This window comes from Scyliorhinus torazame, chromosome 1, assembly GCF_047496885.1.
Source record: "Scyliorhinus torazame isolate Kashiwa2021f chromosome 1, sScyTor2.1, whole genome shotgun sequence".
Lineage (NCBI taxonomy): Eukaryota > Metazoa > Chordata > Chondrichthyes > Carcharhiniformes > Scyliorhinidae > Scyliorhinus > Scyliorhinus torazame.
This window is the reverse complement of record NC_092707.1, coordinates 302,879,224-302,903,494: the sequence shown is the minus strand read 5'-3', so window position 1 is coordinate 302,903,494 and position 24,271 is coordinate 302,879,224. Positions and strand designations below refer to the sequence as shown.

The 24,271-nt window shown below is 45.9% G+C and overlaps 1 protein-coding gene across 1 annotated transcript in view; it reads left to right on the top strand.

The window, feature by feature from the left end:
• The window catches only part of LOC140421449 (uncharacterized), a 152,908-nt gene that overhangs the window by 40,722 nt on the left and 87,915 nt on the right, over positions 1-24,271 (top strand). The window contains exons 3-5 of the mRNA XM_072506199.1: positions 14,826-14,945; positions 16,342-16,421; positions 16,734-16,890. Of these exons, the coding sequence (XP_072362300.1) occupies positions 14,826-14,945; positions 16,342-16,421; positions 16,734-16,890 (357 nt within the window). The remainder of the gene's footprint in view (positions 1-14,825; positions 14,946-16,341; positions 16,422-16,733; positions 16,891-24,271) is intronic.

Sequence of the window (24,271 nt, the reverse complement as noted above, 5' to 3'; positions counted from 1 at the left end):
GGGGAGGGGGAGTGGCGCAGGGGCAACTGGAGGGGGGGTGTCGGGTGGTGGGCCGTGGGTGGGGATCCAGCAGGTGCCAGGACCCGGAGGGAGACTGTGTCCTGGCGCCCGTCGGGGTGCGCCACGTAGGTGTACTGCGGGTTCGCGTGCAGTAGTTGGACCCTTTCGACCAACAGGTCCGACTTATGGGTCCGCACGTGTTTGCGAAAGAGGACGGGTCCAGGAGCTGCCAGCCATGTTGGGCTTCCGTAGTGGGGTGGATGAAGCTTTCCGTGCTCCCGGAGTCAAAAAGGCAGGAAGTCTTGTGCCCATCGATTTTCACCGTTGTCATTGCGGTTGCGAGGTTATGGGGCCGGGACAGGTCGAGGGTAATCGAGGCGAGCTGCGGCCGATGCTGGGAGGCCCCTGGCTGGTCAGCGGTGGTGGCAGGCAATGAACGGCCAGACGAGCTTCCCGACGGGCAGGGGTCCTGAGGTGCTGTCCAAAATGGCGGCGAAGATGGCGGCGCTCACTGGGCGCACATGGCGGGCGGCATTAAAGATGGTGGCGCCCATGGGCCGCAGTGGCTTGTGGAGAAGAAGATGGCGGCGCCCACGGGCAGCACGTGGCCTGCGGAGAAGATGGAGGCGCCCACGGGCCGCACGTGGGGGGTGAAGGAACGCCGGGCCTGGAAACAGCAGCGACCGACCGAGCCTGGCACAACAGCAAAATGTCTGTTCTTTCCGCAGCAGTTGCAGGTCGTGCTCCACGCCGGGCAGCGCTGCCGGGGGTGTTTGTTCTGCCCACAGAAGTAGCATTTGGGCCCCCTGCAGACTTGCGGTGGGCTGGGGTCGGTAATTGATGGGGCCCACGATGCCCATGAGGGTGCTGTGCGGTCGGGGGCGTATGACTGGATGTTACGGGAGGCCACTGTTAACGAGTTCTCAAGTTGCCTGGTTCCCGCAAGATCAAGCGTTACCCCCATCCAGTAGGCGCTGGCAGATGTACGCCGACCCCATGCCCGTAACAAAAGCGTCTCTGAGTAAAGGTTCTGTGTGCTCAACTGCCGAAACTGCCTGGCAGTCACAGTTCCTCGCCAGGATGTGCCGGGCACGCCCAAAATCGTCTAGGGACTCACCGGGGAGTTGGTGTCTTGTGGTCAGGAGATGCCTGGCGTATAGTTTGTTGACCGGCCAAACGTAATGTCCTTTCAGGAGCTCCACTACCTCAGAGTAAGTGGGCGCAACCCAGATGAGAGGAAAAATGTCAGGGCTCACCTGTGAATAAAGGACCTGGAGTTTCTGTGCGTCCGAGGGTTCTTCAGCAGATGTTCGGAGGTAGATTTCGAAGCAGGCTAGCCAGTGGTTAAATGTGGACGTAGCGTTGGCTGCTTGAGGGTTCAGCAGTAGGCAATCAGGCTTGATGCGAAGTTTCATCGTTTTAAAATCTTTGCACAATAAATTGATGCACTATCTGTTTTGTTATGCTCTTGACGTAGCATAAGCTGCTTCCTTGTTGTACAGTCTGACAAAGAAAGGTTCAGACTTGGAGATAGCTTTAACACATTTATTAAACTATTAACAATTCTCCTACTTGGATTCGACTCTCCTGTTAATCCTGCTATAGCTACTCAGAGTAACTAACCAGTCAGCTACAATCCACGTGGTGGGTGTGATGTGCTTCAATCAACCCTGTCTGTACTCACTAAGTGTCTCCACTGGAAAGAGACTGAGCATGTGTGCTGTGTCCTTTTATATGGGTTGGTGTAATGCCCCCCTGTGGTAGTGTCACATCTGGGTGTGTCTTGAATGTCCATTGGTCGTGTCCTATCTTACTGACCTATTGGTTGAATGTCTGTGTGTCATGTCTCTGGTGCTCCCTCTAGTGTCTAGCAAGGTGTAGTGTATCTACATTAACCCCTTGTGTATTTACAGTGATGCATATCACCACATCCCCCTTTTTTCGTGTTACATATTTTCTGTACAATGTTAAAGAAAATTGAACAAAATAGGTAGATAAGTGATGACATGTACAAATCATGATGAGTGATGATTACACAATAAGTTCAAATCATATATATGAATCCAAAGTTCATTAATTAATATGGTCGAGTGGCTTTCTTGTCTTGTTGGTGAGGTGGTGATGTTGATGGTGGCATGTCCTTGTGAATGCCGTCAGTGTCCCTGTGCTTAAGGAACCAAGAAGTGGTCAAATCACTTCATTATCTGATTTGGACTCTTTTTTTCTTTTGATGCTTGTGGTAGCGATGTACGTAATCTGTGTCGTCCTGCCATGGTATGTCATTGTACTGAGCTGAGCAGTAACAGTGTCCCGCATTTTCAGAGTTGTACCATGTCGTACCAGTCGTAGTTCCATTGTTGTTGTTTTTGTCATGTTTGCTGTCGACGTTGTTGCCTTTGGTACGCTTCTTTTTATTGTCTTTGATGTTGTTGTTGTGTTGGTTGGTTTTGTTGTTGTGTTTGCTGTGCTCAAGGACCACACTCTCTGGATAATACGAATCCTTCACACAGTTACTCGTGTCAGCATCCTTGGTGGCATCTGCTGTTTCCTTGAGCGAGCCGTCACTGAGTTTGCGGCGCTCCCCATTTGGAGTCATGTCTGGCTTACTTGAATCAGCTTTGGCTTGTTGATGCTCCCCGTCTGGAGTCTGGTCTGGTTCACCTGAGTCAGTTTCGGTTTGTCGATGCTCCCCGTCTGGAGTCGTTTCTGGTTCACCTGTGTCAGCTGAGGTTTCTTGATGCTCCCCGTCCAGAGTCATTTCAGGTTCACTTGAGTCAGCTGAGGTTTCTTGATGCTCCCCGTCCGGAGTCATTTCAGGTTCACTTGAATCTTCTGAGGTTTTGTGATGCTCCCCATCCAGAGTCAAAACATTCAGGAATGTATTTGCTTATGGAGAGGCTCGAGCGGATGAGGATTGAATTAACGTGGTGTCACCGGAGTCACCAGTAGTCTCACTGTGATTGTTGAGTGCCTCTGTACACACTAGCTGAGGTCTGTCACGTTGCACATCTGGTATGGGAAGTGGGATGCCGTCGCCACTTGTTGCACATCCAGTGGGTAGAGCCTCAGTGTCTTCTTGTCATTCACTTGAGCATGGTAGACTGTCAGAGTCTCCTTCTGGTGGCTCAAATAATCTGGGTGGACTGTCATAGTCGCTTTGTTGTTCACATGAGCATGGTAGACTGTCATAGTCTTCTTGCTGTTCGCTGGAGCATGGTAGACTGTCATAGTCTTCTTGCTGTTCACTTGAGCGTGGTAGACTGTCATAGTCTTCTTGCTGTGCACTTGAGCGTGGCAGACTGTCATAGTCTTTCTGTTGTTCACTTGAGCGTGGCAGACTTGCATCGTCTGCTGCTGGTTGCTCAGAGGAGGTTGCTAGACCCTCATGGTCTTGTTCATGCAAGGACTGCGCTCTGGAGTCTTGCGTTCCTTCCATCATGGAGTCTGTCCATGTGCCCGCTGTGGAGGCTTGTGTCACGCCCTCTGTGGAGTCTTGCAGCATTCCCTGTGTGGAATCGTGCATTAGTCTCACTGTGGAGACTGTCATCACTTCTTGTTCATGCAAGGACTGCGCTCTGGAGTCTTGCGTTCCTTCCATCATGGAGTCTGTTCCTGTGCCCGCTGTGGAGGCTTGTGTCACACCCTCTGTGGAGTCTTGCAGCGTTCCCTGTGTGGAATCGTGCCTTACTCTCACTGTGGAGACTGTCATCACTTCTTGTTCATGCAAGGACTGCGCTCTGGAGTCTTGCGTTGCTTCTATCATGGAGGCTGTCCACAAGCTCGCTGTGGAGGCTTGTGCCACTGGAGTCACTTTCTGTGTGGAGACGTGCAGTTGTCTCACTGTGGAGTCTTTCATCGCTTTCTGTGTGGAGGCTGGGACCCTTCGTGGTGCGTGGACCACTCTCTGTGTGGAGTCGGGGACTCTTCGCGGTGCATGGACCACTCTCTGTGTGGAGCCAGGGACTCTTCGCGGTGCGTGGACCACTCTCTGTGTGGCAGCAGGCCGCTCTCTGTGGGCTTGTACCGCTCTCTGTCTCTTGGCGTCAGGCCGCAGCATAATCCTGCACTCACGAGTCGGGATATCATCTATGCTGGGCTGAGGATTCCCCAATACGAAGAACACCTCGTCGGGGTCTTCAATGTATAATACCTCGAGTTGCGGTTTGGATTTGGTACTGGGGTCGCCACGTCCAATGATGAAATCTTCATCTGAGTCGTAGTCTTCAAGGACCATATCATCTTCTAGGGCGGTGCTAACTGCTTGTTGCAGGAGGTTACTTTCAGCTACTGGTCAAAGATCCGGCATTGTGCGGTCGTTCCAGGTGAAAGAATCTTGTTTTGAGGCTTTAAAATTTATTTTCTTGTTTTGGGACATTTCCCCTTTAAGTGGGCGTGGTCCGGGGCCTCTGACGTCACGAAGCTTGTGACGTAGAGCGTAGGAAGCGATTGCGCATGTGCAGACCGCTGTTCCTTTATTTTGCACCCTTCTCTCAACTGCGCATGTGCGGCACCTTTTCCAAGATGGCCGCCAATCAAAATTGTCATTCATTGCTCGCCTACCTCAGCCTCGTGGTTAGTATTGGTGCCTCTTTTACCATTTTCTGTTGGTTGTTTTGTGTTTTCCTCGCAGTATTGTTCGAACTTGTCCAGGACTGTCTGGAAGTCTCTCTTTTCTTGCCCTCTGGAGTACTTGAAGGTTTTGAAGATTTGTTCAGCACATGCACCCGCAATTGTGAGCAGAAGGTCTGTCTTTTCAGCATCGGCCACGTCTTGTAGGTCGGCTGCTACCAGGAAAATCTCGAACCTCTGCCTGCACGCACACCAGTTTGCACTGAGATTGCCGTGGCACCTGAGCCGCTGTGGAACCGGAATCTCAAACATCTTGCCTGGGTGCTGCTGCTGGTTGTCACGGTTTGCTGAGTAGAAACTATATGGATTTAAACAGTTCATCTCTGGTACCATGTTTTGTTGTGCTCTTGACGTAGCACAAGCTGCTTCCTTGTTGTACACTCTGACAAAGGAAGGTTCAGACTTGGAGATAGCTTTAACACATTTATTAAACTATTAACAATTCTCCTACTTGGATTCAACTCTCCTGTTAATCCTGGTATAGCTACTCAGAATAACTAAACAGTCTGCTACAATCCACGTGGTGGGTGTGATGTATTTCAATCAACCCTGTCTGTACTCACTAAGTGTCTCCACTGGAAAGAGACTGAGCATGTGTGCTGTGTCCTTTTATATGGGTTGGTGTAATGCCCCCCTGTGGTAGTGTCACGACTGGGTGTGTCTTGAATGCCCATTGGTCGTGTCCTATCTTACTGACCTATTGGTTGAATGTCTGTGTGTCATGTCTCTGGTGCTCCCTCTAGTGTCTAGCTAGGTGTAGTGTATCTACATTAACCCCTTGTGTATTCACAGTGATGCATATCAATTACTACAAAGACGAGAGTAGTGAATAATCAAGGCTTTATTGAGCAAAGATGTTTGGCCTCCTGTAGTCGCTACCAGAATGGGAGCAACCCCGGCGAGCACACACATTTATATGCCGCCTACTGGGCGGAGCCAGCAGGCAGGGATTTACCCATGTACCTCTAGTACAGGAGTCTTACCGTACTACATCTAATATACATCTAATACAGTTAGTGGTGACTACCACAATAGGGGAAGAAGGCAGGGATGCCCGCTGTCCCTGTTGTTGTTTGTGTTGGCCATTGAGCCCTTGTTGATTGTGTTGTGGGCTTCAAGAGAGTGGAAGGTTATTGTGAGGGGAGGTAGTGAGTATAGGGTGTTATTGTATGCTGATGATTTATTGTTATACGTTTTAAATCCGCTGGAGTTCATGAGGAAAATAATGAACCTTCTGGGGAAATTTGGTGCATTCTTTCGGTATAAACTGAACGTGGTGAAAAGTGAGGTATTTCCAGTGAATGCCCAGGGGAGGAGTGCGTATTTGGGGGCCCTGCCATTCAAAGTGCCCAGGATAAGGTTTTGGTATCTGGGTATTCAGGTGGCCCACGACTGGGCTACAATGCATATATGGAACTTGGACAGTCTGGTAGAGGGGAGTCAAAGGGGATTTGAAGAGGTGGTATGCCCTGCCGCTGTCTCTGGCTGGAGGGTACAGACTGTGAAAATGAACATTTTGCTGAGGTTTTTATTTATTTTTCAGTCCCTTCCAATATTCCTTCCTAAGGTGCTTTTTCTGGAGGGTGGATAAACTAATTTCAGAATTTGTTTGGGCAGGCAAGATGCCTAGGATTCGGAGAACATTTTTACAGAGAGAGTGATGGATGGTGGGTGGTGGGGGTGGGGGGTTTGGGTTTGCGAGGTGGTGCTCACAAACCAGCTGTACTATTAGGTGAGACGATGGTGGGGGGAGGGGAGTCAGAATGGGTACAGTTGGAAGTGGCATCATGTGTGGGGACGAGCTTGAGGGCACTGGCAACGGCCCCGCTCCCGTTTTCTCCAGGTAGGCACACTAGTAGTTCCGTTGTTGTGTTATCTCTCAAAATCTGGAATCAGTTGATGCGGCACTTTAATATAGGACGTATGTCGATGTGGCCCCAATATGTGGGAACCACAGGTTTATACCAGGAGGGATGGTTTTGATGTACAGGAGTTGGTACAGGAAAAGGAGAGAGTGGGTTCGGGACCTGTTCGTAGAGGGGAGGTTTGCAGGGCTAGAGGAATTGCAGGAAAAGTTTGATTTGCCAAGGGGGAGTGAATTTAGATATTTACAGGTTAGCTAAATTGTTGTCTCTGGGTGAGCTGTGGGAGGGGAGGATTGGGGATATTTCCGAGTGGTTTGTAGAGATGGAGAAGGCGCCAGTGGAAGGGATGAAGTGGAAATGGGAGGAGTAACTGGGGATTGAGCTTGTGTGTGGGCGCTGGAGTGAACTAATGAATCGGATCAATCAACCTCATCCTGTGCTAGGATGAGCCTTGCACAGTTCAAGGTGGTGCACAGGACTCATATGACTCGGGCCCGGATGAGTGTATTTTTCCCACAGGTGGAGGATGAATGAGAGAGATGTGGAAGGGGGCCGGCGAACCACGCTCAAATGTTCTGGGGATGCACAAAGCTGGGGTTTTTGGGCAGCGTTTTTGAGACCCTGTCAGAGATAGTGGGGATGAGGATGTCGCCGTGTCCTTTGGTGGCGATTTTCAGTATTTCAGAGCTGCCGGAACTTCTGGAGGGAAAGGTGGCTGATGTCGTGGCTTTTGCCCCTCTGATTGCACGGTGGCGAATCTTACTGAGTTGGAGGTCGGCAACGCCGCCGGGGGTCTTGGCGTGGCTGGGGGATTTGTACAAATTTTTAAGACTGGGGAAGATCAAGAGGGGTTTTAAGAACGGTGGAGGTTCTTTCTATCCTTATTTGAAGATCTATTTGCTGCCAGTGGGGAGGGAGGGGGATTTGGAAGTAGGGGTGTTGGGGTAGTTTAGGGAAGAAAGAGGGGGGAAATTGACAAACTGTTTAAATCATGTTTATATTGGGTTGTTGTATGTGTTTGTTACTGATATAAGTAAAGTCAGGACCGGAGTAATAGATCAGAAAAAAGTTGATTTTGAGAATATGAGAAGAGAGCCACGAATGGCAAACTGGAAAAGATGTTGACAAAGAGATAGAACAACAGTATGAAATATTCAAAACAGTTCAAGAAAAATACGTTCTAATAAAAAACTGGAACAAATTTGTCAATAATGTCGCAACATAGATGAATTAAGAGATAAGGACAAAATTTGTAACTAAACGAAATGGCATACTATAGACAATAAAGAATAAGAATGCATAAAGAATGTACAGAAGGAATGCATAACGGTTAGAAGAAAATAAAAAAAGAAAGAGGAATATAATAATAAATGGTAAAGTATAACAAAAGTTGGGGATTGGGTCGCAATAGGGTGCATATGATAAACTCACAAGTAATGACAGAAAAATGGCAGAAATAATGAATAATTACTTTGTCTTGGTATTTCTTAGGGAATTTAACAAGGTGGGCATGGCATTAGAAAGATAAATTATAAAAGATGAAGCCATTTGAAAAGGTGGTGATAATTGATAAACAAATCAAACATGGAGAGGACAAAACCCGTGGTTCAAATGGATTGCATCCACAAATATAAGAAGAAAATGTCAAAGGCATGTATATAAAAAATCACAAGAGAAAAAAACAGCTAATGTTATTCTTTTATTGAAAGGGGAGATAGAGAAAAATTCAAGGAACTAGAGACCAGCTAATGTAACATCAGGAGTAGGAATGATAGTGGAAGCTTCATTGAAAGAATAACATCTGGAAATGGAAAATATAATGAAGAAAGGAAGAGAGAAGCAGTGTAAGAAAGAGCTTGTAGTTATACAGCACTTTTCACACCCTCAGGGCATCCTAAAGTGATTTGCAACCATATATTTCTGAAGTGTAGTTACTGTTATAAACATAGAAGACATGAGAACCGAATTATGCACAGCAAGGTGCCACAAGGAGTAATATATTGTTGATTCCCAAATTTCTTTCTCTGTCAGTCTGGCCTCAATAAAAGTTGAGATGGATTCGCACGTAAAAAGAAGTTATTTATTTAGCTTGCAAGCTTGATTCATTTCATAGAAATATAAGAGACATCCAGTTTCCTATATCCCAGAAAGCGAATGAACAAAGAAACAAAGGGATCTCTGCAAATCAATTCAAATGGTATCAAGTTTCACATACTCGACGCCCATAGGTCAGCCTATATCCCTCCTGACCTGTTTGATCTATTCTGATTGGCTCACTTCCAATCCCTTTCTCTGGCCCCTATCAATGCAGCATCACTCTCATAGACACACCTCTTCCTGCTTCTTCCATGCGGTCTCAAATCCCTTTCTCCCTAACTGCCAGAATCAAAGTGGCTTATTTCTACATTACATTAACTCGTATCTCTAAAGTAACTATTTTATATCACATTCGTCATTCCCTCCTTTTATCATTCCATGATAACCGAACTATCCAATCCATAGCTACGGTTCCTCATCTAAAAGATCCGTCGCTGCATTTCCAATTCCTGTCTTAGCCCCCCTTCATCTGCCTCACCCTCATGGATTTTAACAGTTAAATTTTTTTTCGGTGATTGGGGCGGTGATCTGATCCAGTGCACCCCGCATTCTACCCATCACACATTTAAGGATGGCCAGGCCCACAAAGATGCAGCCGATAGCTACCACTAGATACATGGCCATATTTATCAACCAGTCCTTCCATTCTCCAAATCCCCAGTTACCCCAAGAGCCAGGATCCTGCATCCCGTCCAAGTGATCCCGTATGCGATCCATAAATTTAGTAATGTTAGCGGTCAAGTCCTGAACTCCCATGATACACTTGCCCTGTACTATGGCGCATACCCCACCCTCACGGGCCAGAAGATAGTCAAGAGCATACCGGTTCTGCATTGCAAACAACTGTAGCTGAGACAACTCCTTGGTTATTGCCCCGAGGGCTCCTAAGGTTTACTACCCGGGTTTTCCTCAGTTTGGCCTTTAACTAACTTAAATGTATCTCCCGGTAACCTACGTTCTAGCTGTACTTCCCTTCTCATACGCCCCGTCCTCTCTCTAGTCCCTTTCTCTTTCTCATAGCCTCTTCCTACACTCTTCTGACAGCCTGATTTGACCTTTATTGTACCACTCTTAACACATCCAAAATCAAATTTACATGTATTCCAAAAACAAGGCAATGTCCATATAATGTTCCCTTCCTATCGCCGGGACCGGTGCAACTGCTTCATGACTCCTGCATTCTCCTTAACTTTGATGACCTTCCATGAGTCGATACCATGTCCTCGTATATGGGGGCAGCGAAGAACATCACCTTTGCATAGGTGATGTATCCTTGTAGATTGGTTGGGGCTACACAGATACATAATATTCCCCTTTTCCATGTTCATCGCCAATAACACGCCAAGCGAAGTGAGGCCAAATATCAGACAGACGATGCGTAGCCACTCCATCATGCTCCACACCTGTAAAATAGCACTGGAGAAGGGAGGCAGGTTGGTATCCGACCTTTTACAGTAGTGGAGATGGACTCAATTTACAGTGATGTAGGTGGACCCAAGCACTTCGCCCCTCCACTTTAACTGCTGTGGGGGTGGTAAGGAGAACTTGGAAGGGCCCGTCCCATCGCGGCTCCGACCCCTTCCTAGTCCAATTTTTGACCATGACATAACTACCGGGCTGGACTGAAAGTGAGCTAGGTACTGGGGCAATGGCTGGTGAGCCGCGCGGACTTGGCCATGGAGTTCCTTGAGCACTTGCGTAAGGGCTAGAACATAGGCGGTCATTTCTTCAGTCATCTAATGAAACTGAACCAGTCTGGGAACCTGCAGGCTCCAGGGAGTTCTAAGAGGCCTGCCATAAAGAATCTCGGCGGGAGAGAGCCGGGCCGGTCCCGCAGGTGTAACCCGCAGCTGGAAGAGGGCAACGGGGAGCAACTTAAGCCATGTCAGTCCCGTGTCTGCTCTTAATTTAGCCAATTTACTTTTGAGGGTCTGATTGTGTCTCTCAACCACCCCGGCCGCCTGCGGTCTGTAAGCACAGTGTAACTGCTGGCGTATGCCCAACTGGGAGCAAAACTCCTTGTTAATTTGTCCAATAAAATGAGGCCCATTATCAGAACTTAACTGAGCTGGTATACCGTACCGGGGAATGATTTCCCTCATCAAGACTTTAACCACAGTAGCAGCTTTATTATCGATAGTCGGATACGCCTCGACCCATCTGCTGAACACATCCACAATGACCAAAACATATTTGTAACATTGACACCTTTCCAACTCAATGTAATCCATTTGGAGCGTCTCAAAGGGACCACTGGGCAACGGGGTTTGCCCCTTCCCACAAGGGATACCTTTTCCGGTGTTATATTGCTGACAAATCAAACACCGATTACTGATACTTTGGGCCAACCCCTGCATTTTAGGGTGCCACCAAGTGTCCAGCAACAAATCACTAGTCCCTCGAGCCCCACAATGAGTTGCAAAGTGTACACATTCAATGACCCATAAAGCCAGCACATCAGACATACAAGTCTGATGTGCAGGCGTGGTCCATAAAGAGGAAACAGAATCATATGTACAACCTAACCGTTTCCACATTTGTTTATCACTCTCAGGAGCGTCCTCCTGTAACCTTATGACGTCTTGGATGGTTGGCATTGACTTGTCAGAAGCAGACATATTTATAGTAGATCGTTTAGTCTGACTTAACATCTTAGGCACCATCACTTGCTGAATTTGCGCGGCTGTCCGCGCTGCACAATCTGCTCGTTCATTACCAACGTCAACTGGGGTTGTACCATTCGTGTGGGCAGCGCATTTAATAACGGAAATCTGCGCGGGCATAAGGAGGGCCTGCAGTAGGTCATTAACTAAACCCCGGTGGGATATTTGACCACACATAATCATGTCAGGTTGTTCTGACGAAATGTCACTCAAATCGCCCCTTATTGTGGTAGTTTCCTGAATCAAAGCTAAACAGTCGTGGCCAGGTGCGTCTTCATGGACAGGGGGACCACTAAGAAAACAGACTGGATTGATAGTGGTACAGTATTTAAATGTCAGACGTGGATTGTTCAAAAGGTATATCTCATACCTATTCTGACGAGCTGCGGTAAGATGCTGAATCTGCAGTTGCCTCAGTAGTGCGATGACCGAGTGGGAGCTATACACCGTAATATCCTGTTGGAGGGTGAGAGCATGTAACGGCTATGCGATGGCATTGATTGAACGTAAATCCTGTACTAATCGGTACTGGTCTGGTTTGGCTGGTTTAGGTACAGCAAGTATGGGGGTGTTACATTCTGATTGGCAAGGGACCAAAATACCCTGTTTCAACAGCTCTTGAATTAATTTATCTATTGATGGAGCAGCTTGAGATTTCAGGGGGTATTGTCGAATGGAAGGTAGCTTTACATGATCCTTAATCATCACCTTAATAGGTGTAACATTTGTCTTTCCCATTTGTGATGGGTATTCCGCCCAGACCTGTGGATTGACATATTCCAACACATCATGTCCCCTGTGATGCTGCAGTCGAGTGTTAATCGTTTCAGGGACCTCAAAATATTTTATGGTAGTGCCGTCCGGCATGACTTGAAGTGCGTAGTCTGTTGGATCCGAATGATCCACTGCCCTCCTGACCATTCGCCCCATATCCCTGGCATGGTACTGGTCATGGACCTGACGTGTAATATGAGGGCTTACCGAAGCTGACTGTGGCCATAAATGTGGTGATATTGTAACAAAATCGGCTGTACCTTCTTTTCCCGTGACTGTGGCTGTAACCTTGACTGGCCATTCGGTCTCAAGTAATGGCCGGTATTTGTCCTCCAACTCCCTGTTTCGTCCAGTTCTGTCATAGGCCAGGGTAACGTGATGCAGTGACTGTTCAACGTCTAACGTCCACCACTGGGGGGTGATAGAAATATAGCACTGTTGTCTCATCCTCCTCTTCGCTGATCCACCCACCCAAAGTCACTATATTGGAGCTCCTGCTGGTAAACTACCATTTCTGCCGCTTGTTGGGGTCGCAGATCATCCTTTTTCATTACATACTCAGTCTTAACCTTTGTAACTGAGCCTCCTTCTTGGCCTACACCCTCCTTCCAGTAAAATCTGACTGCCCTTGCCATCTGGGAACGGTCGTTCTCTGTCCAATTCATGTTATTACATTTCACAGCAGTAACCACAGAAGGTGGTAGGCAATGCATTAACATAGCACAGTATTGAGGGGAATTCTGACCATTTTGATACAGCAAATCGCCTGACTGCCCCCGGTAGATTTCATTAAAAAGCTCCAGAAATTCCTCTGGCTCTTCAATCTTCCTAGGTTTTAGGTCTAAGATAACAGAAAGATTTATGGGCCTTTGAAATGTGCTATTCAACGCATTCAAGATCTGTGTCCTTCTTTTCTCTATTTGCTCTCTTTTTTTTTAAACTTAAAAATGTTTGAAAATTCAAATTGAATTACTGCAACTTGCAAGCTTAGCTCTGATCTCAACTCAGAACTAAATTTACAATTTGCTTAACACAAACTTGTATAACATTTACAACTTAATTATTTCTTTATCTTAACAATTTTTCTTTTAACAAGTTTTTTTTTTCTTTTACATACACATAAGTATTAGCAAAATCAACTATCATCTCCAGATTGACACTTTTTAAAATGGTGTCCATGATCTTCTTTAAGTTTCTATTAATCTCCAGATAAAATGAGATAAACCTTATTTCAAGTAAGTAAAACTTAAGATTCTGGCAATTTCAATCAATTGCTTTCGAAAATAATAACTTTTATCAAAGAGGTGGAGAAACCCACTGGTTTCCTTTAATTAATTCAAAACGTAACTTTGCTGGTGTTCACTGACTCAAAGGAAAGGTATCCGATTACACTACGGCTACTGCTGTTATCTCAAAGCCTGAGTGAGAAGCACTGTCTGTTTTCAACTTCGCCTGCTGCTGTTAACCCTTTGAGAGACTTCTGCTTCAACCAATATGCAGCATTCCTCACAATCTCAACTAGACCTCGGAACTGCGTTTTCCGCCAATACAGTCCAAGGAGACAATTTTAGCTTAATCAACTATATATTTAAAACACTCACACATAGAGTTGAACCATCTTCAGATTTAAAAACAGTTATACTGGACTGAACCTTCATTAATTAAGTCACATCAGCCCCTGAACCCATATAATAGACTGAACCTTCATTAATGAAGTCACATCAGCCTCTGAACCCATATACTTGGAATTGAATCATCATTTGAGATGTCCCATCAACCCAAAACCCTAACCCAAGCCGAAACAACAATATGAAATCCCATCAATTAAATTGCTAATCCCCAGACTGACCTGTGATTTCGTCGAGGCGGTCTTTCTGTGCCAACCGCGAGTGACCAGACTAATCAGACGATAAGAAGAGGGGAACAATCAATGCGCGGTTGTTTTCCAGTTCTACATTGAGGGCCCTTTGTTCCCCATCCTCCTGTTCATAATCAGTCTAATTCTGATTTCGCAGTTGGATCAGGATCGCCCTGAGAAATCCCGGTTTTCGGCACCAAATGTTGATTCCCAAATTTCTTTCTCTGTCAGTCTGGCCTCAATAAAAGTTGAGATGGATTCGCACGTAAAAAGAAGTTACTTATTTAGCTTGCAAGCTTGATTCATTTCATAGAAATATAAGAGACATCCAGTTTCCTATATCCCAGAAAGCGAATGAACAAAGAAACAAAGGGATCTCTGCAAATCAATTCAAATGGTATCAAGTTTCACATACTCGACGCCCATAGGTCAGCCTATATCCCTCCTGACCTGTTTGATCTATTCTGATTGGCTCACTTCCAATCCCTTTCTCTGGCCCCTATCAATGCAGCATCACTCTCATAGACACACCTCTTCCTGCTTCTTCCATGCGGTCTCAAATCCCTTTCTCCCTAACTGCCAGAATCAAAGTGGCTTATTTCTACATTACATTAACTAGTATCTCTAAAGTAACTATTTTATATCACATTCGTCAATATGATATTGACTTAATAATCTGTTTCCAGTGATGGTGTTTGAGAAATAAAAATTGGCCACTTGGAGTATAGGGCAAATGACATGGATTCATTTAAGGAGAGGTTAAGAAATTGAAAGGCATGTTAATAGTGTTAGGTGAAGAGGGTCGAAGGAGGCTTGTTTGAAGCATGAAAACTTACTTAGACCAGTTGGGCTGAGTGAAGTAGATTGGATGTAAATTGGCAAGAACTTAATTTACTAAATACCTGCAATCAACAATTGGTACTTCTTCTCTGTTCACAGGAAAACACCAAAGGAATGAGAATGGGTGCAGAGCAAGGAAAGAAATGTTTAATGAATGTTCGAGAAACAAATCTGTACGAGGCGAAGAATGTAAAACGCTCCCTGACTTTATTTAAAAATGTAAGAATTAATTTTGGCTATGCAACATGAAAAGGCAATGTTGTTTTTGTACTAAAAATGTTGCTAATATATACATAATAAAATGAAATGAAAGTTGCTTATTGTCACAAGTAGGCTTCAATGAAGTTACTGTGAAAAGCCCCTAGTCACCACATTCCGGCGCCTGTTCGGGGAGGCTGGAACGGGAATTGAACCGTGCTGCTGGCCTGCCTTGGTTTGCTTTAAAAGCCAGCTATCTAGCCCAGTGTGCTAAACCAGCCCCTAATGTAGCCTGTAGCCTGAAATGTAGCCTGAAAACTCCAGGGTGTGGGATGCCTGTTGGGTTGTACCCCAAAGCTCCCCTGCTGAATCTGCCAACATTGCAGGTCAAAAGGAGACCCCCTATTTCTAATAGAAATGTTGGACATCAATGCTGCTAGGTCATCCAGAGCATCAACCATTGCGAACATGCTGGAAAATCTAAGGGTTGTGAGTGAGCTGGGGAGAGTGGATGAGGGGAAGGGTGGTTGTTAAATCTTCCCCTTGCTGAAAATAAGTTGATGATGGCTTCATTGGCTCTTCTAAAAAGGCAAAGTAGTTTCTGTATTCACAAATGTTAGCAAATAATATATATTTGTAAGGGAGCTTCAATTTAATCTTCTAAAATGATTTCTACTCCCCTTCAGGATGTAGCCTGGGTCAAGAGATGGTTCCCACATTGCAAGAGGTTCATTCTGAAAATCTTGTCAAATCCAACAATAGGAACTTGTGTTCATAGTCCTGTTGGTGAATAAGATCAGCCACAGAGATAGAGATTTCAGATAAGTTGTGAATGGATGGTTGGTTTACTTGGTCTGATTTAACATATCTCTACTGGCCATACACTATGATCCACTGAAGGCTAGCAGTATGGTAACTTCCATAGTAGGCAATCCTTCTGCCCAGCAATGCCCTCCCTTCTTTAGATGTTTGGAAATCTACAGCCATTCCATCATACACCTGTCTCATGTGGGCAATCCACGAGAGCATATAAACACTAGGTCAGGGCCCAGTTATGTATGTTATACTTCAGTTGCGCCCAATGCTATTCCTGCGAACACCCGCTGAAGTTACGATGAGAATACTCTAAAATGGCCGGTTCTTTTAGCATCTGATTTATATATGATATTCATTTTTCTCCATGCTACACCTATGTTAAAATTGGTCATTTTCTATCTGAGGGTATTGGGCCTGTATTTATGGTTCCTTCAGAAAACCAGTTGGAGCCACATCTCAGTAGCTTTCCCATGTTTTAATCACACCTTCCAAATAGCTCTTAAAACTAGAATCATAAAGAGGTTTTATTGTACTGTACAAATCCAAAAGAACTGGAATGAAATAAGGGTGAAAATAATTTTTATATCTGCTTCTTTCTTAGGTTGTTTTTGCATTAAGTACACCTGGATGTCAGCACATACCTTATAGAGAATCTAAACTTACACGGATTCTGCGAGATTGGTATGGACTAAAGTTTTTTCTGTAAAAAGGAGAGAGTTGGTAACAGGGAAGTCAATTTATGATTCTGTAGATTTGTGTTTAACTTTAAAATAAAATGTAACACCTTGCAAGAGATATTGTACGAAATTAAACAAAAATTGTTGCCTGTTATTAATTCCGGCATCTTCGAATCAATGGCAAAATAGATGCTTTGAGACTGGAATGTGATAATGAGTTATACAAACAGCCTTTTATCTAGATAACTTGGCCATTCTGTGAAATGCAAATGTCTTCATACAATAACTCAGTTAACATGATTGGTTCTCCTTTCAGCCTGGGTGGCAACTGCGTAACATCTCTGATCGTGACAGTTTCTTCAGGTGGTGCATCAGTACATGAAACCCTCAGCATTTTGCAGTTTGCCACCCGAGCAAGATCCATTGTAAACTGTGCGGGGAAAAACACACATAAACGGAGTAGGAAAGATCAGGTAAGTGAAAAAGTGCATACTAGGGCGGTCTGATGATTCTAGAACTAGAGAAGTAGATTCCATTTACCGGAACTGCAGTTAAACCCCCAAATTAAATGTTGCTCTGTGGATGTGTTTAACCATTTTAATGGCAAGGATGAGTAAATTAAGAATCTGATGAAGTGCTGTCTAATTGGAGGAGGAAAACTTAGCAGGAATCTACAATGTGAGCTGTTGTATCTGCTCCTGTCATAGACTGTTAAATCACATAGATTCAGATAGAGGGGAAGTATGTGTCTTAGCTTCTGAACTGAAGAAATTACAGATAACAGTTTAATTTATGATAGTGTAATGTAACGAGTGGAACTTTCATAATGTTGTTTATAGAAAGGCAGATGTTTACTGTTTACTGAAGATATAGGCAATTCATAATGTATTATTCTGCTGTTAAATTGGAACTTTGTGTAACTGGAATGTTAAGACAACACATCTATTGGCACATACTGACATCAATAACAGGCTAATTGCTCTTTGGCACATACTGAGATCAATTAGTGGCTGTAATTGACATCTATCAAATCCTTAGTTTATCTTTATGCCCGCAAATCGGTAGGAAATGATTCTCCTATATTTCCAAGTATCCCACACTGTGTCTGAAAAAAATCATACAAATATTTATTTAGCAACAGATAGAAAAAGAATAGATGGAGCATGCAAAACACCTTTCTCCTGAATCCCATTTATAACAAGCCTCATTATAGGTTAATTTCATGCTCCTATGCAGCTTCTCATATAGAGGGCATGGTTCACAGAGGGTGTTGTTCCCACTTAGCTATATTTTGTAGTGTCATAGTTTGGTGATTTTTAAATATAGCAAAGGGTTTCTTTGAATTCTGGTTGACTTTTGTGAGGGACACGAAGAATCCAGCACAATTTTTAGTCCCTTGCTGCACACTCCTTCCTGCTGGTTCCAAACTGGCCAGCTTTATTTATACATGGTGTTTACTAATGGTTTCTCCGCCCCGCTCATTGGGGAAGCTCATACTCCCACAGGATTGTGGGATTGTCATTAGTCCCCAGCCAATGGTAAGCAGGCAGGTTATAACATTGACAAAAGAGAAAGAAAACATTGCGTACTATTAAAATAAAACAGAAGGGGTGGGGGTGGGGGGGGGGGGGGGTCATCTGATGTGACTGCGGGAGTGATTGCGTTTTTAAAAATAAATTTAGAGTACCCAATTCATTTTTTCCAATTAAGGGGCAATTTAATGTGGCCGATTCACCTATTCTGCACATCTTTGTGTTATGGGGGCGAAACCCACGCAAACAAGGGGAGAATGTGCAAACGCCACACGGACAGTGACCCAGAGTCGGGATTGAACCTGGAGCCTCGGCGCCGTGAGGCAGCAGTGCTAACCACTGCACCGCCGTGCTGCTCTGGTGATTGCGTTTTTTTGAACTCTGGCTCTGCTCAACTTTTAATCCTTTATTTTGTCCTGGTGCACATTTCATATTTGCTTTCTCTTGGATTACATGGCTTGCGCTATGTCCCTGGAGATTGCTGATTGGTGTTTTGCAAAGGATTGCCATGATAAATTGTAAAAATTCTTGTTTGTTCATGGACGGTCAGAGTGGGCTGTGGTGGGATGCAGTTTATAATGGCATAGTTGCTGCTGGCTGGGCTTTTGCTTCAATAGTATTGTGTACATCTGGACGATGGCTGCCATTGAAAATGTTTGTCTTGGTTGAGGATCTCAGCGGTGTGATGCAGGTCGTCAGAGATAACTTTGAAGAATTGCTGGGTATCTTTGGGAGGCACATGAGAGTTCTTGCACTCGAAAGAACACTTTCCCTGGTCTGAGTCCGCCATTGGGTCATCGATATCCTACAGCATGGTGTGTCATTTATCTACGGGTTCGACAGGTAGGGGTCAAACAAGGTATGTTCATGGACTCGGTCCCTGGCAAGAGGTGGGAGGCGAGTTCCTGATTTACTTCAAAATTGGCTGCCATTTTTGGTAATCTTGATTGGGAGACGGGGTGCATCAGATTCGATGGAGCACAACAAATCCAATCTCCTAGACCAGAGGCCAGTCAGGCCCACCGATCACTGGTTCTATTTTGTCCTGGTCCTGATGCTTGTTGTGAGGGGTTGGAGGTGGCCAAGCGGGTCGAATTGTTTCCCCATCGGCCAGAACCTAGGCTGTGGACCGCCTAGGCATCGGAAAGATGTCATGGTGGAAGTGACGGTGCCTCATGCTTCGATCGTTGGAATCCTGGAGAGATCCTGAAGAGTGTTCTATTTTTATCATTTTTAAAAAGTATTCTATTCCAAACTTATAGAAAAGATTACAAAACATAAATAATTTAGGGAGCAAACTCCCCAACACACAACTATACAGTTTGTACAAATTTTCCCTTTTTCACCCCGCTCCTCCCTCCCCCTCACCCCTCCACACCACCGCCCTCCCCCTCTGCGACGAACAGCTCCTCAAAACAGACACGAACAACCCTCACCTTGCCTCAAAGCCCTCCGCTGAACCTCTTAATTCATACTTGCCGAAGAAAGTCATACAAATCCCCCAGCCAGGCTGCCACCCCCGGTGGCGTTGCCGACCGCCACTCCAACAGAATTCTTCGCCGGACAATCAAAGAGGCAAAGGCCACAACATCAGCCTTCCTCCCTTCCATCAGCTCCGACTTCTCTGATATCCCAAATATCGCCACCAAAGGGTCTGGCACAACCTCCTCCCCCACTATCCTTGCTAGTGCCGCGGACACTCCCACCCAGAATCTCTCCATCTTTTCGCAGCCCCAGAACATATGTGCGTGATTCGCTGGTCCCCACCCACACTTCTCACACTCATCTGCCACTCCCTGAACCCACCCATTCTTGCCCGAGTCATATGTACCCTGTGTACCACCTAGAACTGTATCAGGTTCATCCTTGCGCACCGGAGGTCGCATTTACCCTTCACAGCGCCTCACTCCATACTCATCAGTTTACCTCCCCTCCCAGCTCCCCCTCCCACTTCTCCTTAATCTTCACCACCTGCTCACCTCCCTGTTCTCCCAGCCACCTGGAGATGTCCCAGATCCTGCCTTCCCCTTTCCTGTCCAGAAGCAGCAGTTGCTCCAACAGGGTGTACCTCAGCAACCTGGGGAACTCTTTCCAAACCATCCGCGCAAATTCCCGTACCTGCAGGTACCTAAACTCACTTCCTCTCAGGAGCTCTCCACTTCTCCTTCAGTTCCTCTATACTGGCAAACCCCTCTTCCTGATTCAGATCCCGTACATTAACCAGCCCCACTTCTCTCCACTCTATATGCCATCTATCCCCCCAGTGTGATGATCTTTGTGAGCGGTTTCCAGGATGGAAGGCGTCGTGATCACAAAGATACACAAAGCTCTTTTGTAGAACTAAACTAATTTTATTAACACTGCTAAATTTAAGTTCAACACTTATTCTAAATATCAAACAAACATGTAGTAATTAAACAACACTCACTGACACCATCTCTATCGACTAATTCAAACTATTATATCTTAACTAACTCTGCATTACACTATGAATCTCATCTTGTTCAGCTCCAGTCTAATTTCCACCCCTTAGTTTAGGAGCCAGTGCAATTTATAGTACTGTTTCTCAGCTCCCTCTAGTGGCTAGGCTTAACATAACATTAACTCTTCACATGCTGTATATTTGTATAAGGTCACACCCGGCTCGAAACCGTGGTTTTCGCACAGCACTGACTTTCCTTGTATCCTGAAATGTCTCCTCAGCTGATTCGACCTTTACTGTTGCGCCACTGGGCTCTCTGTGTATTTCCTTGACACCATTGGCAATACCGTCGCCACTATAGCCCTCAAGCTGGACCCCCGACAGAATTCTCCCTCCATCCTAACCCATTCTGCCCCCTCTCCTTCCCACCACCACTTCACCTTCTCCAAGTTCACCGCCTGGTAATAGTGTAGCAGTTTCGGCAATGCCAACCCTCCCTCCTGCTTCTTAACCCTTAGCACCTTCCCTGGCCATACAAAGTCTGAGATAAACATATCCAATTTTCAAAAGAAGGCCTTTTGTACAAAGATCGGAAGTGTCTGGAATATGAACAGGAACCTCAGCAGAATGTTCACCTTCGCCACTTGGACCTTCCCTGCCAGAGTCAGGTGCAGCGTGCCCCACCTCTTCAGATCCTCCTTAATCTCCTCCACCAGCTTTGTTAGATTCCATTTATGTAGCATCGCCCATTCCCTTGCCACCTGAATCCCCAGGTATCTAAACCTGTCTCTGGCCACCTTGAATGGCATCCCCCCAGAGGTTGGCTCGCCGACCAATTACCCCTACATCTGGTTTATATCCCGAGAACGCTCCAAACTTCCCCAACTGGACCATGATCCTCTCCGTGCTCTCCAGCGGATCCGAGACATACAATAGTAGGTCATCTGCGTATAGGGACACCCGATGCTCCCTTCATCTCCTCATAATCCCTTACCACTCTTGTTGGTCCGCCCAATCGCCTTCGGTGTCACGTATAACAGGTGCACCCATGCCACAAACTTTGTCCAAACCCGAACCTTCCTAGGACCTCAGACAGGAACCGCCACTCCACCCGGTAAAATGCCTTCTCTGTGTCCATGCACAACACTACCTCCGATACCTGGGCTCTCAACGGGGTCATGATCACGTTTAACAGCCTCCTTATATTACTAGAAAGCTGCCTGCCCTTTACAAACCTGTCTGGCCCTTCGCTGGGACACATCCTTCCATCCTTCCCGCCAACAACCTAGCCAGCACTTTCACATCCATATTTAACAGTGATGTGACCTATATGACCCACATTCCAATTGGTCTTTCCTCTCCTTTGATATTAATGTGATCGTTGCCTGCGCCATCATCTCCGTTAGCTCCCCCTTCTCCAACGCCTCATTAAACACCCCAAGAGATGTGGTGCCCGATCCGTCGCAAACTCCTTGTAGAATTCCGCCGGGTAGCCTTCGGGCCCCTACCCTTCCAATACCCCCCTCAGCCCAGCCCCAAGGGAACCTCTAGTGCCTTCCTCTTCTCCCGCCAACTGTGGAAACTTCAGTTCATCTAAAAACTATCCTATGCCCCCTTCTTCACCTCCCGGGCCGCCCTGTACAGCTCCTTATAATAATCCCGATAATAATAATAATCCTTATTGTCACAAGTAGGCTTATATTTACACTGCAACAAAGTTACTGTGAAAATCCCCCAGTTGCCACACTCCGGCGCCTCTTTCGATACACAGAGGGAGAATTCAGAATGTCCAAATTACTTAACAGCACGTCTTTCGGGACTTGTGGGAGGAAACCGGAGCACCCGGAGGAAACCCACGCGGACACATGGAGAACGTGCAGTTTCCAAACAGACAGTGACCCAAGCCGGGAATTGAACCTGGGAACCTGGGGCTGTGAAGCCTTGTTTTTCTTCTCTGGTTCCGACACCACATCCCCTGCCTCAGTCCGTATCTTCAATATTTCCCTGGAAGCTCAAAGGGGTGAAATTGTTAGATATGTGGAACACAACCTGCCCCATGCTAGTTGTCATATTTACGGCATGTCCTGATGTCCTGTCATGGCGGGGGTAGGGGGAGGGGGATCTGTCATTAACATATTGACACTGGACTACCACAATGCAATTGGGATATAAAATTATCTGCGGCAGTTTGGTGTTCCCAGGGTCGCAAAACTGGTAGTGAAAGGAAGGCAGGATCTGCTGGCCTTGGCTCTTCCAGCACTCCTTCTGGGTCAGAAGGAGTAGAAATGTTCCTCCCACTGCCTCAAGGAAGTCTTTGCCCTCCCCTCTCTCTCCCTGCTTTCGTTTGATGACTTTCTGCTTCCAACTGCTACAATGACAGACTGTTTCCCCTCCCAATTGCTGGAGACATCCCCAAGAGCCCCAGGCTGTGGCCTCCTGCTATGAAACCATAAGACCATTCGACATAGGAGCAGAATCAGGCCACTTGGCCCATCGAGTCTGCTCCGCCATTCAATCATGGCTGATATTTTTCTCATCCCCATTCTCCTGCCTTTTCCCCATAACCCTTGACCCCCTTATTAATCAAGAACCTATCTATCCCTGTCTTAAAGGCAGTCAGTGATTTGTCCTCCACAGCTTTCTGCGACAAAGAGTTCCACAGATTCACCAACCTCTGGCTGAAGAAATTCCTCCTCACTTCTTCCATCGGGCAGGAGATACAGAAGTCTGAGAACACGCACGAACAGACTCAAAAACAGCTACTTCCCCACTGTCACCAGACTCCTAAATGACCCTCTTATGGACTGACCTCATTAACACTACACCCTGTATGCTTCATCCGATGCCAGTGCTTATGTAGTTACATTGTATATGTTGTGTTGCCCTATTATGTATTTTCTTTTATTTCCTTTTCATGTATTTAATGATCTGTTGAGCTGCTCGCAGAAAAATACTTTTAACTGTACCTCGGTACACGTGACAATAAACAAATCCAATCCAATCCAATCATTTCTGTTTTAAAGGATCGTCCCTTTAGTCTAAGATTTTGTCCTCTGATTTTAGTTTTTCTGAGTAGTGGAAATATCCTCTCCATGCCCACTCTATCCAGGCCTTGCAGTATCCTGTAAGTTTCAATAAGATCCCCCCTCATCCTTCTAAACTCCAACAAATACAAACCCAGAGTCCTCAACCGTTCCTCATACGACAAGTTCTTCATTCCAGGGATCATTCTTGTGAACCTCCTCTGGACCCTTTCCAAGGCCAGCACATCCTTCTTTAGATACGGGGCCCAAAACTGCTCACAATACTCCAAATGGGGTCTGACCAGAGCCTCATACAGCCTCAGAAGTACATCCCTGCTCTTGTATTCTAGCCCTCTTGACAGGAATGCTAACATCGCATTTGCCTTCCTAACTGTCGACTGAACCTGCACATTAACCTTAAGAGAATCATGAACAAGGACTCCCAAGTCCCTTTGTGCTTCTGATTTCCTAAGCATTTCCCCATTTAGAAAACAGTCTACGCCTCCATTCCTTCTTCCAAAGTGCATAACCTCACACTTTTCCACATTGTATTCCATCTGCCACTTCTTTGCCCACTCTCCTAGCCTGTCCAAGTCGTTCTGCAGCCTCCCTGCATCCTCAACACTACCTGTCCCTCTACATATCTTTGTATCATCTGCAAACGTAGCAGCACTCCCTTCAGTTCCTTCTTCCAGATCATTAATGTATATTGTGAAAAGTTGTGGTCCCAGCACTGATCCCTGAGGCACACCACTAGTCACCGGCTGCCTTCCTGAAAAAGACCCCTTTATCCCCACTCGCTACCTTCTGCCAGCCAACCAATCCTCTATCTATGCCAGGATTTTACCCTTAATACCCTGGGCTCTGATTATCATCC